This window comes from Rhinolophus hipposideros, assembly GCF_964194185.1.
Source record: "Rhinolophus hipposideros genome assembly, chromosome: 8".
Classification (NCBI taxonomy): Eukaryota; Metazoa; Chordata; class Mammalia; order Chiroptera; family Rhinolophidae; genus Rhinolophus; species Rhinolophus hipposideros.
The window spans coordinates 59,257,139-59,276,530 of NC_138054.1; the positions used below are offsets into that span (position 1 = coordinate 59,257,139).

General features: G+C 35.1%; 1 protein-coding gene across 1 annotated transcript in view; it reads right to left on the reverse strand.

Annotated features, from left to right (window-relative positions):
- Window positions 1-2,601: 2,601 nt before the first annotated feature.
- The window catches only part of RNF11 (ring finger protein 11), a 33,940-nt gene continuing 17,149 nt past the window's right edge, over window positions 2,602-19,392 (reverse strand). The window contains exons 2-3 of the mRNA XM_081054989.1: window positions 5,817-5,986; window positions 2,602-4,463 (exon numbers count right to left, since the gene is read on the reverse strand). Of these exons, the coding sequence (XP_080911115.1) occupies window positions 4,292-4,463; window positions 5,817-5,986 (342 nt within the window). The 3' untranslated portion in view covers window positions 2,602-4,291. The remainder of the gene's footprint in view (window positions 4,464-5,816; window positions 5,987-19,392) is intronic.

The window sequence follows — 19,392 nt, forward strand, 5'->3', positions numbered from 1 at the left end:
TGAGCTAATAATGCCTATTACTCAGTTATAAAGCAAAAGAGAACAATGTGGGCAATTAAAATATGCATATAAATAAATCCAAACCCTTTTTATAAAAGTTCACTGATGCCTCTAACAAAAATTTTATGGATCAGGTAATGGGTTGTAAAGAGACTCATCTTTATTTCCTGTTTCCATGCTAAAGAACAAGGAAATAGCCAAAGGATAAATGGAAAAGCAAAGTCTGGGTATTCGTATCTGGACAAACTTTGACTAACCCACAAGCACTCATTACTGCTGTTACTTTTTAAATTACTCCTGTGTGGTTTAAAAAAGGACTGCTTAGAATTGTTGACTAATCAATTTTTTCTGGGATGTTTTTAGACGCAGAGGCTCTCAGAAAAGAAATTACAAAGTATATTTAAATTAATATTTCCCAAAATACATATGCCTTATCCATTTACTAACTTCTATATATTCTTTTAATATAAACCATAATGTGTTGTAACTCTTGAGTTCTAAAAAAAAGTTGGAGGTTATTTTTCTCTAGTTAAAAATGATACTTTATGTGCAGAGCTAATAAATAGTTCAGTAAACTCCCTAAATACATAAAATTAACTTACTGTACCTTTTAAACTACTTAGAAAAAGTACTATTTGAAAATGCTTTTGTAATGCAATTTAGTTATTCCATTAAACCCTTATATTTCACTTAAATTACCACAGACTAAAGCCCTGTCTAAATCTGAATTGTGAGCAAGAAATCATTGCCCGATCACAGGCAATGTATATTTTGACAGATAATAGTACAGAGAAAAAGTTCTTTCTGAGACCATTTTTGATACTCTCAGAAAAATCTCATCTAACAGTGGGTCAATCAGTAATTATATTCAGTGCAATGATAGCAATTTTGTAGTTGGACATTTTTATTCTGTACTTTTTTATTTAACAAGGATTTATTAAGCTAGGTTCTGAGTATCTCTTTCTAAGGAAAAAATGTATTTCAAGAGATGCATGGGTGGATCCAAACCTTTAACAGGAAAGCTGGCCTATAATACTGATTCATTTCTGAAGGGGCACAAAGTTGATGGAAAGAAGAGACCTCAATGGCAAAACACTTAGAAACAGACCAAGAAATAAAAAATAAGAAACAAGAAGAAATAAGAAGGAATTCAGCTAAGTCCCCAAAGGATTAATATAATGCAGTCAGGAGAAGACTGCTCAGGACTCCGGTGGCTCTCGTGCCCATGCCTCCCACGAAGAGAACCTCCCGAACCAGGCCTGTGTCTTACGGAAGTCTAGAGTGTACGATGGGAGCAGGGCAGCTCCACAGGGTACAGGGTACAGAAAGAGGGCTACCTTCTTTGACTTGCTCCCCACCCAGTAAAATAGTAGATGATCTTTAAATTCAGGTGAGGAAATCTAAGATTACTTCAGGAGATTCTAATCAAATTGAAAAATTAAAGGTTTCAAAAATCATTTGCGGTTATTACGTCAGCTATGATGCCCTTACACACAAGTGTAATCAGTTGACTGAGAAACTGATTGTGCGCCAATGCCCTTGTAAGCAGAGGTAGCCACCAAACTGCATGAATTTCTGAATTATGCCAAAGAAACTTACCTTCTTTTCCTGTTTACCATTTTCAGGACCATACGCAGCTCTATTATTGACTATTTTATTGTTATTCCCTGTTTTTACATGCATGCTTCCTTACAAAGGAGCTCTGTATGCAGAGAAGTTGGTACCTCAATGCTCAGTGTATTCTGTAAAATCATACTGCTTTATATCACATAGTTGACACCGATAGTAGGGGGAGAGTCTTACAATACCTGTCTTAAGAGATTCTCAATAAAGAATATTCATAGAATTGAAAAAGTTTGTGTGAACCAAACTATAAATATCTTAATGTGTTGGGTTTATAGTAAAAAGAGTAAGACTATTTTTTTCCTGGTCAGGCTTCTCAGACATTATAAATCCTACAACCAAGCATGAACATACCTTGCTGAAATCTAAATATGTTGAGCCTATTATTTGGCTTTAGAAAATTTGAAGCTATCAAACTTCTGAATTTATTAGATGGTATTAAATGCCAAGTCATAAAAAATGCTTCCCAAAAGGTATATATACCTAGATATTTAAAAGTAATTAAATCCATCCATGTCTATTTTAAAGAAAGGATTAGATAACTTGGGGAACATTGTTAATTGTAACATTGTAATCAACTCTAACTTTAGCCCTTTACAACTGTATCATAACTTTATTTAACTTAGTAAAAGCCAAAATTGATGGTTCTTAACATGGTATATGGAGATCAAAATTAAAGAATACAAAGTACCTAAAGAAAAAAAAGCATTCCGCTCCTTCAATATTACTGCCAAACTTCTGTGAAAGAAGCCTTGTAATAAGGAAAGACTAATAGCAACACAGAAAATGATTTTTTTAAAGTTCATAGCAAAAAAGAAAGTCTGACTATAATACTTGACATAGCCATCATGTTTAAGTAGAAAACACAAGGATAAAAAAGTAATACCACTAAAAATATTGCACAACTTCAGGTGTTTCCTCCAAATTTGCTTTATGTAATTGGGTGGATATAAATTAATGAACAAAACTTAAGCAAGATACATGTAACAATTTAATAGAACCTGATAATCTAATTTCTTTCATTTTTTCTCAAATTTGTCTTTAAGTCTTCCCATCATGGGGCTCATAAGAAAATTATTCAACATATGGATACTACAGTCAAATGTCAAACCTTTAAGAAGTACTTATGACATATTAAATTCCTCTACAATGCAATTGTGAAGAACCTTCAAGATACTTATGTTTTGTATGTAGAAAAGTGTTAAGAGTCAAATATTCAACTCAATATAAAACAATAAACATTGCTGATCTGTTAGGTTGAAATTGCTTCTCCTTTTGCTAATGAATGATTTTTTTAGCTATAATATCACTGAGCTGAACGAATAAATCACCTCTGAGTACATAAGGCAAAATAAACACATGCTAAATGAATAAAACATTACAACTACATCTTTACTAGACCATCTCTACCCCTAACACTTCAGAAGCTTAGAGATTCAGTGTTCTTACATTAACTGCAAGAAAAAGGTAAAGGATAAATTCCTTCTTTTTTGAGATCACAACTATGAAGTCATGTGGTTATACAAATTCTGCATTTGTGTGCAAAACGAAATATATTTTTAATTCTCCCTGCTTATTAGACTTGTCAGTCAGCTAGCAGGACTTTCCTTTCCAAGAAACACAGACTGAGATGTGTTTTATATAACTTCAATAACCTCAGCACTACCATAATAAGAGATGCAGTATCCTTTTGCTATGGTTCAAGACAATAGGGAAGGAGGTCACAGGAAAGAATAAATCAAAATTGTTACAACTGAGAAACTTCTCAGTTTTACCATGGTGCCACTTTCATTTTTACATAAGCATCGTGGCATAATTCAAGCTCAATAAATCAGAAATCTTAATATTTAAAATTGACTTTTAATTATCACCATATTACCAACCAAAATAATTAGATAAAACACATAGGAAAGGGTAATATTAAACCCCACTTTATTAGAGTTGGTTTCTTGACACATTAACTCATTTCTTTTTATAGAAAAGGGATAGTGCATCTCAGTTTGCTTACAAGCTAGGAGATTACTTTGAATTCTGCATTTCCTAACTGCAAACAGATATAGCACTTATAACAGGTTATAAATAAACTGGTTTTCAAGCATAGAGCCAGCCCCAACGATAATAATACACTATTTAAAAAGACCTAAGGCAATGAATTCCATTTCCAATGGAAAAAAAGAACTGTGCAAACAAGCTTAAAACTACTTTTTTTTTTTTTGTGCCAGTGTTATAAAATGTAGCTTTTAATAAAACCTTGACCCAAATGCCAGCAACTTCAGAAAAGAATTTGGGTGGGGGGAAGAAGAAAGTTATTTCATTTAGGAAAAACAACCACTATCTTTTTCCTAATCTTCAACACACACAATTTAAACATATACAGCTGCTGTAACACTTTACACAATTCCTATTACTGGAGCAATACAAGATCTAAATACAATTATAATTTTTTAAACACTGGGTCAAGGCTTTACATAAAAATACCATCCTACTTTTCCCCCTAAGTTTCTAAAATATCACGTACTTTTCCCCAACATCTGCAGCCATTCAGGAATTTTTAGGAAACTTTTGTGCATGATCTTAATTCCTAATCCCTGGCTCTTTGGGCTCAGTGACAAAAGATCAACACCACCAAAAATGATGGTTCACTTGAAGTCAGATGAGAGACCCTGGCTCAATTAGTCTCATAGGACGAAAGCAGTGCTGCATCAACTGGCTCCATGCAGGAGGGGCACGTGAAGGATCTCATCAACCAGTCATCTATACAGTCCAGGTGATAGATGTGCATGCACGGCAGAAATCGAATTGGGTCCCCATAAACAAAGTCCATCATACAGATCACACACCTGTTGGGGGTAAGGGAGAAGAAATCGGAAAGCATTTTTAGAGAAGTGATCTATCTATCTAGAATAGTCATCAAAATCACATTACAAAGACAGTGTTAATCTGAACACGTGAAAATGGCTTGCCTGACAACCTACCACCAAAGCAAATTGAAATTATTTCCTAGTAAGTGTTAAATTAGCCACAATCTCTTTTTCAATCTCCTTGGATTTGCAGGGTTTGAGAGCAATCAACAGAGCAAAAGAGAAATGGACTACAGGGGGATCGAGTGCATTGTTAGAACTGTGCTTGTAAAATAGCTACATGTAAAAGACACCTGAAGGAGAATGTGATGCTTCAGGTAGGAAACCATCAATGAGATAAACTTATGTTTATTTGAACTGAGTTTTTAGTGTAAGCCCAAGGGTAAGACAGTTTTCATTTTAATAACTATAGAAAAACAGAACCATTAATTTCAGCCTATTTACTGGGCCGCTACAGGTTAAAAGTCTCTTCACTACCCCCAGTTCAAGTTCACTGCACTTTTCTACAGGTTTAAGAAGCAACCCAATTCTGCAGTGTTTCAAAAGTCAGTTGTCTAGGTAGGCTATGATCTTAAGTGCTAGCACTAAATGGTGCTATGGCTCAGTCAAACATTAACGCAGTAAATTACATTATGTCTGTACTGGCAAGACCAGTCTCAACCTAAAAAGAGAATGGCTGTCCTCATTAGGAGACTGTCAGACAATAATGCGCTCTGGAGACAAAAACACCTCTGAAGTAAAATTTTATATTCAACCCATCAGGCTTAATAAAATTATTCCACAAGAAATGAATATAATATTTTCCTCACATCACTCAAAACTCTTAATAAACAATTTTAATGGCTGTGTAACCTAAAAGTATTCCTATATACCACTAATTTACTTAACTATACCTCTACTGTTGTTTTTCACTAAATAAAACTATGGTGAATATCTTTGTGAACAAAGCTCTAGAAGCTGGAGTGAGGTGCGCATTTTGGGATAGACTTCTAGAATTCTGTCTCAAAGGATATACACCTGAAGGTCCTTGACACATTGAAAAATTGCTTTCCCAGCTGACAAGGCAATGTTGGTACTAGTTCACACTCACACAGGTGGCCCGTTTTTAACTGGCATCAACTGTCATCCAAATGGACACACACAACATATAAAATGGTAAGAATTCATACCTTTTCTTAGTTATTTTTATATGAAAATTTTTCTTAAATTTCTACATCTAAACATTCTCTTGCATGAACTATTACCTGACTTCCAAAATGCAAGACGATATTTTTCAAAAGAAAATCTCTGGAGATAGACCTTTGAAACATGTACAAATTTATTAAAACTTACTCCCGTATCTTTTTTTCTGATCCATCTCTTCCAGGGTCATAAACTCCTTTAGGCAGATGCTGTATGAGGCCTATTCTTTGAGCTATCCTAATTTGTTCCTCTTCAGTCAGCTGAGTTGCTAGGCGAGTCTGGCTAGGTGTTGGATGATAGACCGGAACTGGAACTTGTTCCTAAATTTGAAGAAATGGAGAAAAGGATTATTTTTTAAAAATATGTTTTCTGGGGTAATGTTTTCTTTTTGTTTCTTCTTTTTGTGGCTGGGGATTGGGGAGGGGGGCTTGGTGAAAGGTAGGCTGGGCTAGTGTACAGTAGTACAAGATTCTGTTGTACCCTGCCTTAACTTGGGCATATCTGACCTACTTTGAAGGATTTAAATATAGGATTCATTGAAAAACTGGCATAGAATGTTATCTGAAGTATTTCTCCATGAAGGCCATAAAACTGAGATATATTCATTCCTGATACACAAATAAATTAATTAACCTAATGAACTGTACTCGACATTCTCTAGGCCACAATGGAATTTTGTGGCCTCAGTATACCACTGTTTACATTAGAACTGGCCATTATAGACTCTTATTTGCAAACTTACTTTTCTTTCCATGTAGACAACAGTCTTAAAGTAATTTATTATTTATTTGGAAAGACTAGAAGTTGCAATAAACTTTTGTAAAATTCCTTTTAGGCTTTTGGATACATATTTGTATATGATAATTGCCTGAGTCAAATGAGGCCATTTTTTCTTCTAAATGGAATACATAAGCTTTTAAGGGATATAAATCAAATACCCAAATATGTATTTGTAACATTCATTTACTTGCATATGTTATTATATGAAATGTACTAATTTAGACATATTGCTTTTATTCTACTCACGTTTATGAAATAATTTTATTCATACCCTTTATACATTATTTCAACAAATACTGAGTACCTATTGTGTAAGGGGGTGGGGAGTTGAGAGTAAACAAAATAAAGTTCCCAGAGTGATGGGGTGGTGCTACCTTAGATAGGATGATCAGAGAAAACCTCAATGAGGTCCTCAATGAAGTACAAGGAAGAGACCTCAATGAAGTACAAGAAAGATAGTACATCTTTGACCTAATAATTTAATTGTGGCTAGAACCAGTTTTGGGCCACCTAATATGGTTTTCCAGAGAACATCTCTACTGAATAAACTGAGACATAACATTTTGTATCCATGTATGAAACTTTCCTGGGAAATTTCAAGTCAAATCAGAACTGCTTACATTAGAAAATGTTATTTCCATTCATCCTGTAAGATTACTCATGATCTCTACAATTTAAGCACTTGTTTACAATGACAAGCCAACATTTGCAATTGTGAGATTATGTCCCCAGGAATAACTGCTAAATTTGTTAAGCTTTTAAAAAAATTCTGTGAAATGGACCACCATAATCATCCAGAAGTAGCATCAATGGAGGCTGTGTTGAGCTAATGGCTTCTGTGGTTCAAAATAAAATAGAGAAAGCACCCACCTTTGAAAATTTCCCTTTTCAAAGAGAAATTTTAGGGAGAAAAAAAACCTTTTACCACAATGTCTCCTAAAGATACCATTATGTTCCTTTAAATTAGCCTAATTCTTACAAACCTCCTTTTCTGACAGTAGTTTCCTGTCAAAGACAGTTCGACATACGATGTAAGACTTTAAATATTCCTTTCCTCTGAGATTCGGAACAAATGTATAATTAAAGATCGCAAAACCCAATAAATCCTTTATCAAATAATTAAGAGTATATTCTCTGGTACAAGTAAAATGCCAGTAGTTCAAAGTTTCATGTTTTATAAATTTCCATATAAATTCATTAAAAGTTACTTTAAGTACTTCCATACTTCTATCTCATCATTTAGGAAATAATAATCGAGCATGTGAATGCTTATCAAAACTATATTCTTCATCCAAATAATTATTTTAGTACATATTACGTGCAAAGAAGATTATTAAATGTGGCTCTTGGATCCAGCTAACCATGGGCTTAAGTTATTATACTTCTCTGCCACTTAACAGAGTGACCATGTTTAAGCTATTTAACCTATCTGGATTAGATCCCACCTTTCTTATAGGGTTGTTTGTTAGACGGCTTAAATGAGGAAGTTGGTGAACCCTGGAATGGCAGGAACTCAATAAGTAGTAGTTTTTATTTAACTCAAAGAACTATTACCTATCTATTATTGCAGCAAAACTAGCTGTTTCCTGTATGTCCCATGCTTTTCCACCTTACTGCCTTTGTTCTTGCTATTCCCTCTACCTTTCCCTGCAGGCCTATTGGTAAATTCTACCGTCAAGTAGGTTGTTTACATGATGAAGTCTTCCCCAGCCCTCCTCCCTGACACCCAATATTGACAGAGTCTGTCCCTAGGCCTCAGCTTAATTAATCCAAAAAGAAATGATTGGTAGAGGTAAGTAGAATTTTCCAAATGGAATCTTAGAATTCATTAAGCCCAACTTTCCAATTTTATCGGCCCAAGTTTGCTTAACCTACAGTCACATGATTATTGACAATGTTAGAATTAGAATTCTGGTCTCCCTTTTAATCCAGTAATTTCCACTACACCATACTTGGTTGCTGGATAGCAAGAAGAGTCTGTAAGTTAAATTGATTTCGATTTTGTTCATTTACATCACTTTGAAGAAGAGTACATTGAAATGGCATTTAAAGAAAGCCATCAAAATAAGGCATTTCTAACAAATGATTCTATAAAGGTTTTTCATCTGCAATAAAGGTTTTATAATTTCAATAACTTATAGAATTTAAGAATTTCAAAGCACATCAAATCCATTTTTAAATTGCCCCTTTAGAAGAGTCTAGTACTGGTAGAAAAATAAACTCTATAGTCTAATCATACCTTCTCTGTCCTTCGATTGAACTCCTGGTGGGCTACTTCAGTTAGTTCTTACTGTAGGGTTGGGAGAAAGTCAAACTCTGCCACTGCCTAAACTTGGAACATTATTTTAAAACACTGAGGACAGTTTCTCCTTGCACTCTCTTTAGGATTTCTATTCTCCGGTGCCACGTTCATAAACTACCTGGTCTAAAACAGGTAGCACAGTCTGCTAATCCAATGGGTTTTTTAAGCAACAAAACTATTTTGTTCAAAGGAATCTTATTTATAATCACAATATTTAAATCTGAGCTGCTATGGTGGAATGGGACTGGGATGGAATGTGACCCAGGAGGGATGCGCATCCCATTGCCTAACAGCGGTACCTTGGCAGAATCTTAGGAATCAATGGAACATGGTTTTAAAAACACTTTTATCTAAGAATATGCGATTTTCAGTGAAAAATTCAAAGATTTGAGTCTTTGCTATTTACGGTGGTGACGAGCCAACTCTCTTTGACTTTGAACAAAGGAGATAATAGCACCACTTTAGAGGGTGATGATACACTCATATAAGATAACATCAAAGAGCTGTGTAAATGTCAATATTTGTAAGTTATTCTAACCCTTTGTTTTCTCCCCATCATCAAATGACTCTGGTTTGCAGACTTGAAGCTAATCGCTCTTGTCCTTGGCTTTGGTCCTGGCTTTCTGGCTTGTCCCTGAACACAAGAAACATTTTGGTCTCTGCTGTGACTTCTGTCGGCTCTGAGTTTTTCAACCCTTGGATTACTATTTCCAGTATAAACTACCTTCCTGACTCAGTCCCAGTCCAGCTGACTAGTCTTGATGAGCTGCCCTCTACACTAAGATATGACACATCTGAAGTCACACTGGAACAACTGGTATCCGCCTGTGGGTAATAAGGGACTCCAAAATCCTTGAATACACACACCCACTACAAACAAAACAAACTAAATTGTTTACAAGTAATATCTCTCAGCATGTGCTTTTTAAGTGGCTAGATTTCTTCGGTTTTGTGGTTGGTTCACTTTGTGTATGTACAGAGAACACAGAAAGCAGAACAGAAAAGGAAAACTTTATGAAGAAACATACTAATAGATATTAAAATTAAAATCCTATCTTAATTTTCATGATGAATACATTTTCTTCTTTGGTATTTTTTGTTAAAACAAAGGAACCCTCTGAGTACTGTCTAGGTATTTAAAATGATTCAACATTCTAATTTCAGTCTATATGCAACTTTTCAGAAAGCCATAGAGGGAAGGAAATGACTAAGAACTGAAATTTTAAAGATGGATGTGGTCTCACCCTTCTTACCACACACACCTAATTTTAATTACCATGTCTTAATAATGGCCTGATGTATGAATTATTAACTATTTAGTAACTAGAGTGTTTATGGTATTTTCTAGGTGGCAAAATGGAATCTTTTTTTCCTCTAATTTTTATTGGAGAATATTGGGGAATAGTGTGTTCTTCCGGGACCCATCAGCTCCAAGTCACTGTCTTTCAATCTAGTTGTGGAGGGCGCAGCCGACTGGCCCATGTGCGAATCGAACTGGCGATGTTGGTATTATGAGCACTGCGCTCTAACCAACTAGGCCGCCCCAGAATCTTGTTTTCTAATGTAAGCTAGAAGCCATGGAATGGAAGATTAGGGATATAAAAACCGCAATTTTAAAAAGATTTGGAATCCGGGACACTTCTCACTATTACCTAACTGATGGTTCATTGTGCCTAATTTCTTTGTGTAAATATGATTTATGCTGAACACTTGCATTCCTTTTGGAAGTCTAGAATTTTGGTATGTGACAGGCAGTGTACTTATTCAGTACCCTGGGCTTCCCTGGTAGACAACCATTCACACATATTGGTACTATTCAATGTTGCAGGGATTAAGCGCATTTTGTTTGACACCCGTAGGAGGACTCTTGGATGCTTGTGCTTGTTTCCTAAAGACTCATGCACCTTTTCTCTTTGCTGATTTTGATTTATATTCTTTAGCCATAATAAATCATAGCTGTGATTACAATTATATGCTAATAAGTCCTGTGAGTTCTCCTATGGAATCGGTGAACATTCTAGATACTGTCCAGAGTGATGAATAGTACCTGCATTGATTCCTTTGTTTTCAAATAGTGTATTTGGCTATGTTCATTATAAATGTTCTTTTTTGAAAAAGGTATGTTTTGACAACAGCTGCTATGCAGTATTCCTTTTCTCAATGTAAATTTAAAAAGACCCCTGAAGGAACTAATATTTTGAACATTATTTAGCAGAGAAAAACACGAAATAGAGATGTTGTTATGGGCTAACTTGTCCCCCAAAATTCATTATGTAGAAGTCCTAATCCCCAGTACCTTACAATGTGACTGTATTTGGAGTCACAAATGTGATTGGTTTTGTCCCGGCCTCTTCTGCCTTATACTCTTCACCTAGTAACTACCTGCATGTTAACAGCTAAAATTACCACCTAGATATGATTTACAAATTTATATTCCAGTCTAGATCTCCCTTTTGAACTCCAGGCTCTACTTGACAGTTCAAATTCGATGTCCCAAAAGTACTGCAAATTCAACATGTCCAAAAATGAACTCCCTTCCCAAATCTGGTCCTCTTTAAGGCTTTGCTGTCCAGTGAATGACTCTTTCTAGTTCTGTAAGACACAGACATCTTTGGAACCTCCCTTTCCGTTACCCTTCCATATTCAACACACCATCAAGTTCTAATGAATTTATTTTCTGTTGAAATACTGGCAGAATCTGTTCATTTCTTTCCATGTCTATTGACAATACTCCAGTCTAAGCTCCCAATTCTTCCCTGGTGTACAATATTAGCTAGCAAATCCCAATTTGTTCTCTACCTAGAAGTTAGAACAATCTATTCAAAACAAATCCAAACCTATACCCTCCTCAAACACACCTTAAAATCCCTTCTGCAGCTTCCCACTGCTCTTAGGATGGAGGTCAAAATCCTTAACAAGAACGCCAAAGCCCTGAATAACCTGGTAACCTACCTGCCGACAGACCTACCGACCTCTCCTTCTTCATCTAACAATTCACTCACTGCTTTCTAGCCCTACTGGTCTTCTTTCAGATCTTTAAAGAACCATGGTCTCTCCCATACAAAGTCATAGCACCTACTGTACTCAGCATGAAACACTCTCCTCCATCACCATTGCTTAAATACCTCCTTTTCTTCCTTCAGAGCTCAGCCAAACAACTTTTACTTTCTTAGAAACCTTCCCTAACTAACAATTGTCCTCTACTGTAGGTTCTTATCTTGCACATAGTAGGGACTCAATAAACATTACTGGATAACTGAATGATTTAAACCAAAGCACTCATGTTCAAACCAAAGCATCTGTATTCCTGTAATTCATGTCATATATTCATATCAGGATTTTATAAACATGCTACGAAAAAACTGCTAATGATTTGAATTAAGCCTCAATAAAACCAAAAAGGAAAACTTGTTATAAATTATAACCAAGATTCTTTCTCCAAGTGATAATATCTGTTTGTTGCCTCTTTCAAATTTCTACCTACTTATCCTACAGGAACTTCAATATGCCTAAAACCAAACTAATTATCTCTTTCTACTTCCACACTGCTTCTCAAACTCAAAATATCTATGCCCACTATCTAAGTAAATAATAGAGAACTACAGTGAAAAGACGTTTCCACTGTACAGTGTAATGTCACTGTACAGTGACATTTCATAAAATTTCAGCTATGCACTGATAAGCTATGCACTTATCAGGTATGCAACGGCCATAGGAAAGTTACTTAATACCTCTAAGCCTAAAGTTCCTCATCAGAAAAATGAATACAACACCTATCTCGAAAGAGTGTTATAAACAATAACTAAGAAAATGTAAGTAAAGTACCTAAGATAAGGGCTCAATATCTGGGCCTTCCTCTAATGACATCACTAGTCATCCAAGGTAGACATCTCATCTTTCCTGTTTCCTTTCTTCCCCACTTCCTTTTATCCCCATCTACTTCTGACGTGTCTTATAATCTTATCTACCATTTCCTCAATGTTGATAGAAGACACACATGTACTTGCCCTGTGAGTTTAAATTTTGAGAAAGGGTGAATTCACAATGAGAAGGAAATATATTTCAAATAAATTTATACATTTTTTTCCTTCTTAATGCTTTCTTTAATTCTCCACAGTCTTCGTGCAAACAACAACAAAACAAGAGAATCCAAGGAAAAGTATTTGTCTTAAAGCAAATAATTTAAAATTAAAATGTGTGTTAGGAAAATAAATGCAGTATCATGAGAGGTGGTTGAAGAAAAAAGGAACAAAGGATTACAAAATATGTTGAGGCAGAGCAAAGGAAAAAGATAAGGTCAGTCACACAAAACAGCAAAGTCTGACGTCATGAGAAAAAGCTCTGAAGCATTCCAGTTGCTTGTTAATATACAATGGAGCACCTATAAAATGATGAATGTTGTGAAAAATATATGGGCCCCAATTTTAGGGAGTTTAAAAGCCAAGAAAGAAACAGATCAAAGTGTTAAAGGTGTCTATCTGAAAGGTACTACAGTAAAAGTTGGACCACTTTAGGGAATATGATACAATTTCAAAAACTAAAACAATGCAGTGGGGGAAGTGCCTAAATAATGTGCTGAGGCTGTAAATAGTACAAGTCTGGTTTGTGGTGAAGGAAAAATAAAGTCACCGCTAAAGAATGCAGCTTGTCACCAAAAGCTGTATGCTTTCCTCCAGTAGGAAATAAGAGTCAGCTCTTCTGATTTTCTCCTTACAGCCTTACAAGCTGCTGCTGGCACCACCCCCTCCCCAGCTGCAGTCTCCTACTGCGAATGTTTTCTCTGAATTTTGCCAGACTGAAACTTACAGCCATAAAATAGAGGATGTGGAATAGATATGGTCTCAATGCATATTCTAACTGATGTTCAATGGATCTTGACCAAAAAAACCCCAAACCAACCAATAAACCAACCAACCAAAAAACCCCAAGATTAGCATTAATGCTGTTCCTGAACCATAAATGATAATTTATATATGTATTATACAATTATACATATAGAGGAGGGAAAAAGCCAGCATCCCATCTAAGACACTAACAAATGATATATTATATTTAATGAGAAAATATACAAACCAGAGTCATCTGCACAGAAAAAAGCACCACTTCCAAGGAGGTGGTTTGGTGTTTGTTTGCTTGTTTTTAAAGAAATGAAAAGGTTAGCTTCTTTCATTCGTTACATAAATATTCACTGACCACTTAGCACACAGGGTGGTAGAAAGTATCCTAATTGGAGGAGAGTTAGCAGGCATTAGCACCATAGGCACTCAACATTAGCAAGTCATTAGATAAACTTACTCATCCATCTAAATCTCAAGACAACTGAAACCAAGGTCACATTTTGAGCCCAGCCACCAATTACAGTATTTCTTGAACACCCAACCAAATTTCAGATGCTGTTTTAGGCAAAGGAGGTATTTACCAAGACAATAACTGTCCTCATGAAGCCTAAATCCCCTACAATAGGGGGATTCAGAAATAGTAAACAGAAGAAGATAACTACCTCACCCACAGTTCCCACTATCCCTAAATTGCTCATTATCTGGCAACTTCTGAGACAGGCACACATTCTAGTGTACCCACAGATTACCCAACATTTGATGACTTGCAACTCCTAACTGATGAAGAGAGGATGACCAATCAGATTCTTTTCTTAGAATTAGAATTGGAAAACTGAATCAAGGGACTTGAGAGGTCATCAGACAGCAAATCAGAGGCATGTGTAAACTGAGGTTATGAGGAAACTGATAGTATAGAAATGTTGAGTGAAGCAGAGTCCACAAATGAAAAACCCTGAAGCCCCTGGGTAAGAGATAGGAGAGAATGGCTGCCTTGGTTCTTTGAAAGCTTTCTGATTCTAATCCATGTGTATCATTAAAATAAAGCAACTTGGAGTTAATTTTGTCCAAGACATGAGTCTACTAAGCACCACCACCATTTTCTTTCCTAAATTAGACTAGCTTTTCCTTTTCACCAAGCAAACTGGTTTTCTAGAAGGGAAATAGCACCCACTTACTGAAAAAGAATTGGTTACCAGTGGGGCAGTTCTCCAAGGCAGTTTTAGGTCAAGAGATATTCCTCAGATTTAGTGTGTGAATTATTGTTGGAAGTACTACTTTGCTACAACCATCTTTATTTAAGCATCCTTCCTTTGAATTTTACCAGGTCAAAGAGTATGTATTTTAATAATTTGTTTTTCATCCTTAAATGGAAGATTCCTATTTGAAAACTACGAATAATAAGCCCAAGAATTCTTTGCAAACTAACTAGAGTCAGAATATACATAACAGCCTTTAAGGAGTTAAAAAAGATGCGCTTAAAAAAAAAACAAACCCAAAACAGTATTAATTCCAAAAGGAATGTGTCTGTAGCAGCCAAGGGTTGGCTTTGGAGCTCAGGAAGTCTGGTATTACATTTACTGCACTAAGTTCTCTAACAGATACCCTCCCCTGTTTTTTAAAGTTATTTTTTGAAGGACCAGGGCCATCACCAATAAAAATTAATTTCTTCCAAAGACTGCTGAACTTGGTTGAAAGAATTTTGCAAAATAACTCTCTAGGAGGTATATTTCTTGGATTCGAACAGTTTTTGAGGCTAAATGGAAAACCAGCCCATTAAATGTACATACCAATTAAAATATAAACTCTGAATTTCAATATACCTTTATTGAGATAATTCACACAATGTAATTAACCCATTTAAAGTTTATAATTCAATGATTTTTAGTATGTTCAGAGTTATGTAACCATCATCACAATTTTAGAACATTTTCATCATCCTCAAAAGAAATCCCATACCAATCAGTAGTCATTCCCCATTTCCCCACAAATTCCCCAGCCTTAGGCAACCACTATTCTGCTGTCTCTATAGATCGTCTATTCTGCACATTTCATATAAATGGAATCATGTTTTCAAAGTTCACTCATGTTGTAGCATGTATCAGAATCTCATTCTTTTGCTGAATAATATTGTGTTGTATGTATATGCCCCATTTTGTTTACACATTCATCAATTGATAGACGTTTGAGTTGTTTCCACTTTTTGGCTATTATGAATATACTGCTATGAGCGCTCTTGTACAAGTTTCTGTGTGGACATATGTTTTCATTTCTCTTGGATATACAACTAGGAGAACTGCAGGGTCATATGATAACTCTATGTTCTATCTTTTGAGCAACTGTCAAAACTGTTTTCCAAAGCACTTACACCATTTTATATTCCTACCAGCAGTGTGGATTCCTTCCAATCTTTCCACATGATTGCCAAACCTTATTCTATCTTTTTTGTTATAGCCACCCTAGTGGTTTTGATTTGCATTCCCCTGACAACAGATGATGTTAAGAATCTTTTCACTTGCTGATTGACCATTTATACCTTCTTAGTAGAAAAGTCTGTTCAGATCCTCTACCCTTCTAAAAAATGGGTTTTGCCTTTATTGAATGTAAGAGTTCTTTATAGTATCCTGGACATCAGTCCCTTATCAGGTAAGTGATTTGCAAATATTTTCTTGCATTCCATGGGGTTTTCTTTTCGAGTTCCTGATGGTGTCCTCCGAAGCAGTTTTTAAATCTGATTATGTCCATCTTATTTATTTTTTGGTCACCTGTGCTTTTGGTATCATATCTAAGAAGGCTTTGCTTAATCTAAGATCATGAAAACTTACTCCTGTATTTTCTAAGTTTTAGCTCTTATATTTAGGTACGTGAACCACTGAGTTGATTTCTGTGTATGGTGTGAAAAAGGGGTCCAACTTCATTTTTTGTACTATGTGGATATGCAGGTGCCCCACCACCATTTGATGAAAATTGTTTCGCAAAATCCTACATTTTAACGGGATTTTTTCCTAGAAGCCTAGTGAAATATTATGGAGTGGAGGTGAAAGGAGTAAGGATCTTATAAGACTGCTTATCTGAAGCAACCAAGATCTGCTAAGGAGGCCTAAAATTAGTGTGACCCAGTAGGTTTTCTACATCCTCTAGTCAGATTAGCTGTTGCAGCTTCTACACAGGTGATTCCTATTTCTTAATGCACTATTCATTCAATAACATATCCCTAATACTTGCCTTCTAATTGTTCATGTTGTTTCATGTAACATACCCTAACATAGGAAACAAGAAAAATTATACTTGTCTTATGATACTCCTCTTTAAGACACAGATACCAAGAATTTCCTGAATCTCAACATTAAGACTGTACTAAATAAATGATGAGAAGCTGATATTTGTATACTAGACTAATTCAGATTGTGCTGTCAACACCTACAAGTCTGGAAATAGAAAATAAGGTTTTAGATTCTTCCTTAAGCTCAATTCCAGGGTCAGGTCGTCAGGAAACTGTTTTAACTAATAAAATAAATGGAAACTAGCAGAACATGGAATACAGAGTGCTGAAGTCCTTTTGGTAATGCACAACAAAAACAAAAACAAAAAACCTTCCTTACCTGACCTCAGTAGTGCAAATGTAAGTGATGCAAAAGGTAAGATTATTAGAGAGTTACTAATCTTAGAATCAAAAGTAAAGTTGTTCTAAACAAGGCTATCTACAAGCTTTTTATGTACTGACAGGAAAATAGCACACTATTTTTTAGTCCCTGGCACAATATTTAGATGACAAACACATCTAACTACCATTATCAAGAAATTTTACCTTGGAAAAAAAGAAATAGTCTAAACGCACAGGAGAATAATATAGACTTAATGGAATATTTATGGCTTTAAAAAATTAGAACTCTGTAACATGAGAAAATACGTATGACATTAAGTGAAAATTAAAAGAATGCAAAAAATATACATCGAAATGTTAACTACAGTTGCATTAGAGCATTGAAAATGAGTTATTTTTATTTCTATGGAATTATATTTAATTTGCAATTTATTATAAAAAGGAATACTTTGTAAAGTTGGTGTCACTAAGTAAATAGCTAATTTTAAGTTATCTTTAGAAAATTCAATTTATAAGCTGAACAGAAAATGAAAGCAAAATAGAGACAAATCACAATGTATATTTAATTCTACTAAGAATATGACTTTTACAGAGGAATCTAACTTCATCCTTTTTAAATTGAGGTGAAATTCACATAACATAAAATTAACCAACCTAAAGAGAACAATTCAGTGGCCTTTAGTACATTCACAATGTTGTACAACCACTAATAATCTCTATTTTCAAAACACTTTCAACACTTTCAAATAAAACTCTGTACCCATTAACACCCATTTCCCCTTTTCCTCAGCCTCTGGCTACCATCTGTTCCTATTCTGGATATTTCACATAAATGAAATCATACGATATGTGACCTTTTGTGTCTGGCTTCTTTCACTTAGCATAAAGTATTTGAGGTTCATCGGCATTGTACCACGTAGTAACTCTATTTTTAGGATACAGTGATTCAGTCTAATACATAAATATTATACATATATTCTTTACTATAATATTCTTTTGAAAGTTCCTTGCTAACTATTTATTAGCTAAACAATAGTTGGTTTCAACAATTCAACTTGGAATGCAAAGGCATACAAGTCAGTGGAAATTAACTGTTTTCTCACACTTAAAAAGCGTAAAACTACAAAAGAAAAAGGATTAACCAACTTCAAAATGTCTTTTTAAAGTACACAAACCACTCTTAGTTTAGAACTATGTAATGAAATTCAATGTGTACCATAAGCCAGGAAAATTTGGCTCAGTCTGGTGTTACTGAGCACGTCACATCCATTCAGTTAAATTTCCAACAGTAGAAGACATCAAATGTTCTCAAATATTTGGCCTATATATTACATAGCAGGCATTGAAGAAAAGTCTCTGAAGAGTTATAACAAAAAGGCTATATTTTAACAGGTTATGGCAATGGCAGACAAGATATATTGAAGAAGGCAATGAAAGCAGGTATAACAGAAGTTTGAAATAATAGACCAGAGGTGGTTAAGCTGAGGGAAGTACATGAATTCCTTTAAACAGCATGCAAAAGTCTGTGCATCTTTCTAGAAGAGGATTTATGGTTTTCAGCTTCTCAAGAGTTAACAAAGAAAGGGTTAAGAAACTTAGATGGTTGTCATAGAAACAGAAAAAACATTTGAAGGAATATACGGAAATATCCAAACAAGGAGAAAAGGGAAGCCGTGATTTTTGATATTTGAACACCCAGACCCTTGAGAAGCCCTCTCAAACCACTATTACCATCCCCACCTCAAGCCTCCTCTACTATCTATCACCCTCTGACTCTGCACTGTTTCATGTTTTTATCTTACACTTGGCCCATGATATCTAACAGTGTGACAGTACAGACCCACTAAAGTTGTTGAAAAAATTATAGTCACTTGAAGGTGCCTTAAGTCACTCCACAAACAAATTTATAACTTAGGCTTAATCAATTTTTCTATTTTAGATTAAAATTACAAGTTCTATAACTGAAAGAACAATAGTAGAAAGCTGAAATTCTTTGCAAATTAAGCAATAATGTCGCTTATAGATTTTTCTGAGCCCAAAACAGTCTTCACCCTAAAGAGGACTCCTTGTCCTCCAGATGGGCTAATCCATTTAACCTTAAATGAAGGGTCCCAATCTGAGGCGACCAAATGTAGTCCTAGTGCTTCTCTATTACAAGGTCTCTTCTGAAAGTGACTTTGACAAAACCTGCAGTTTCAGGAATTT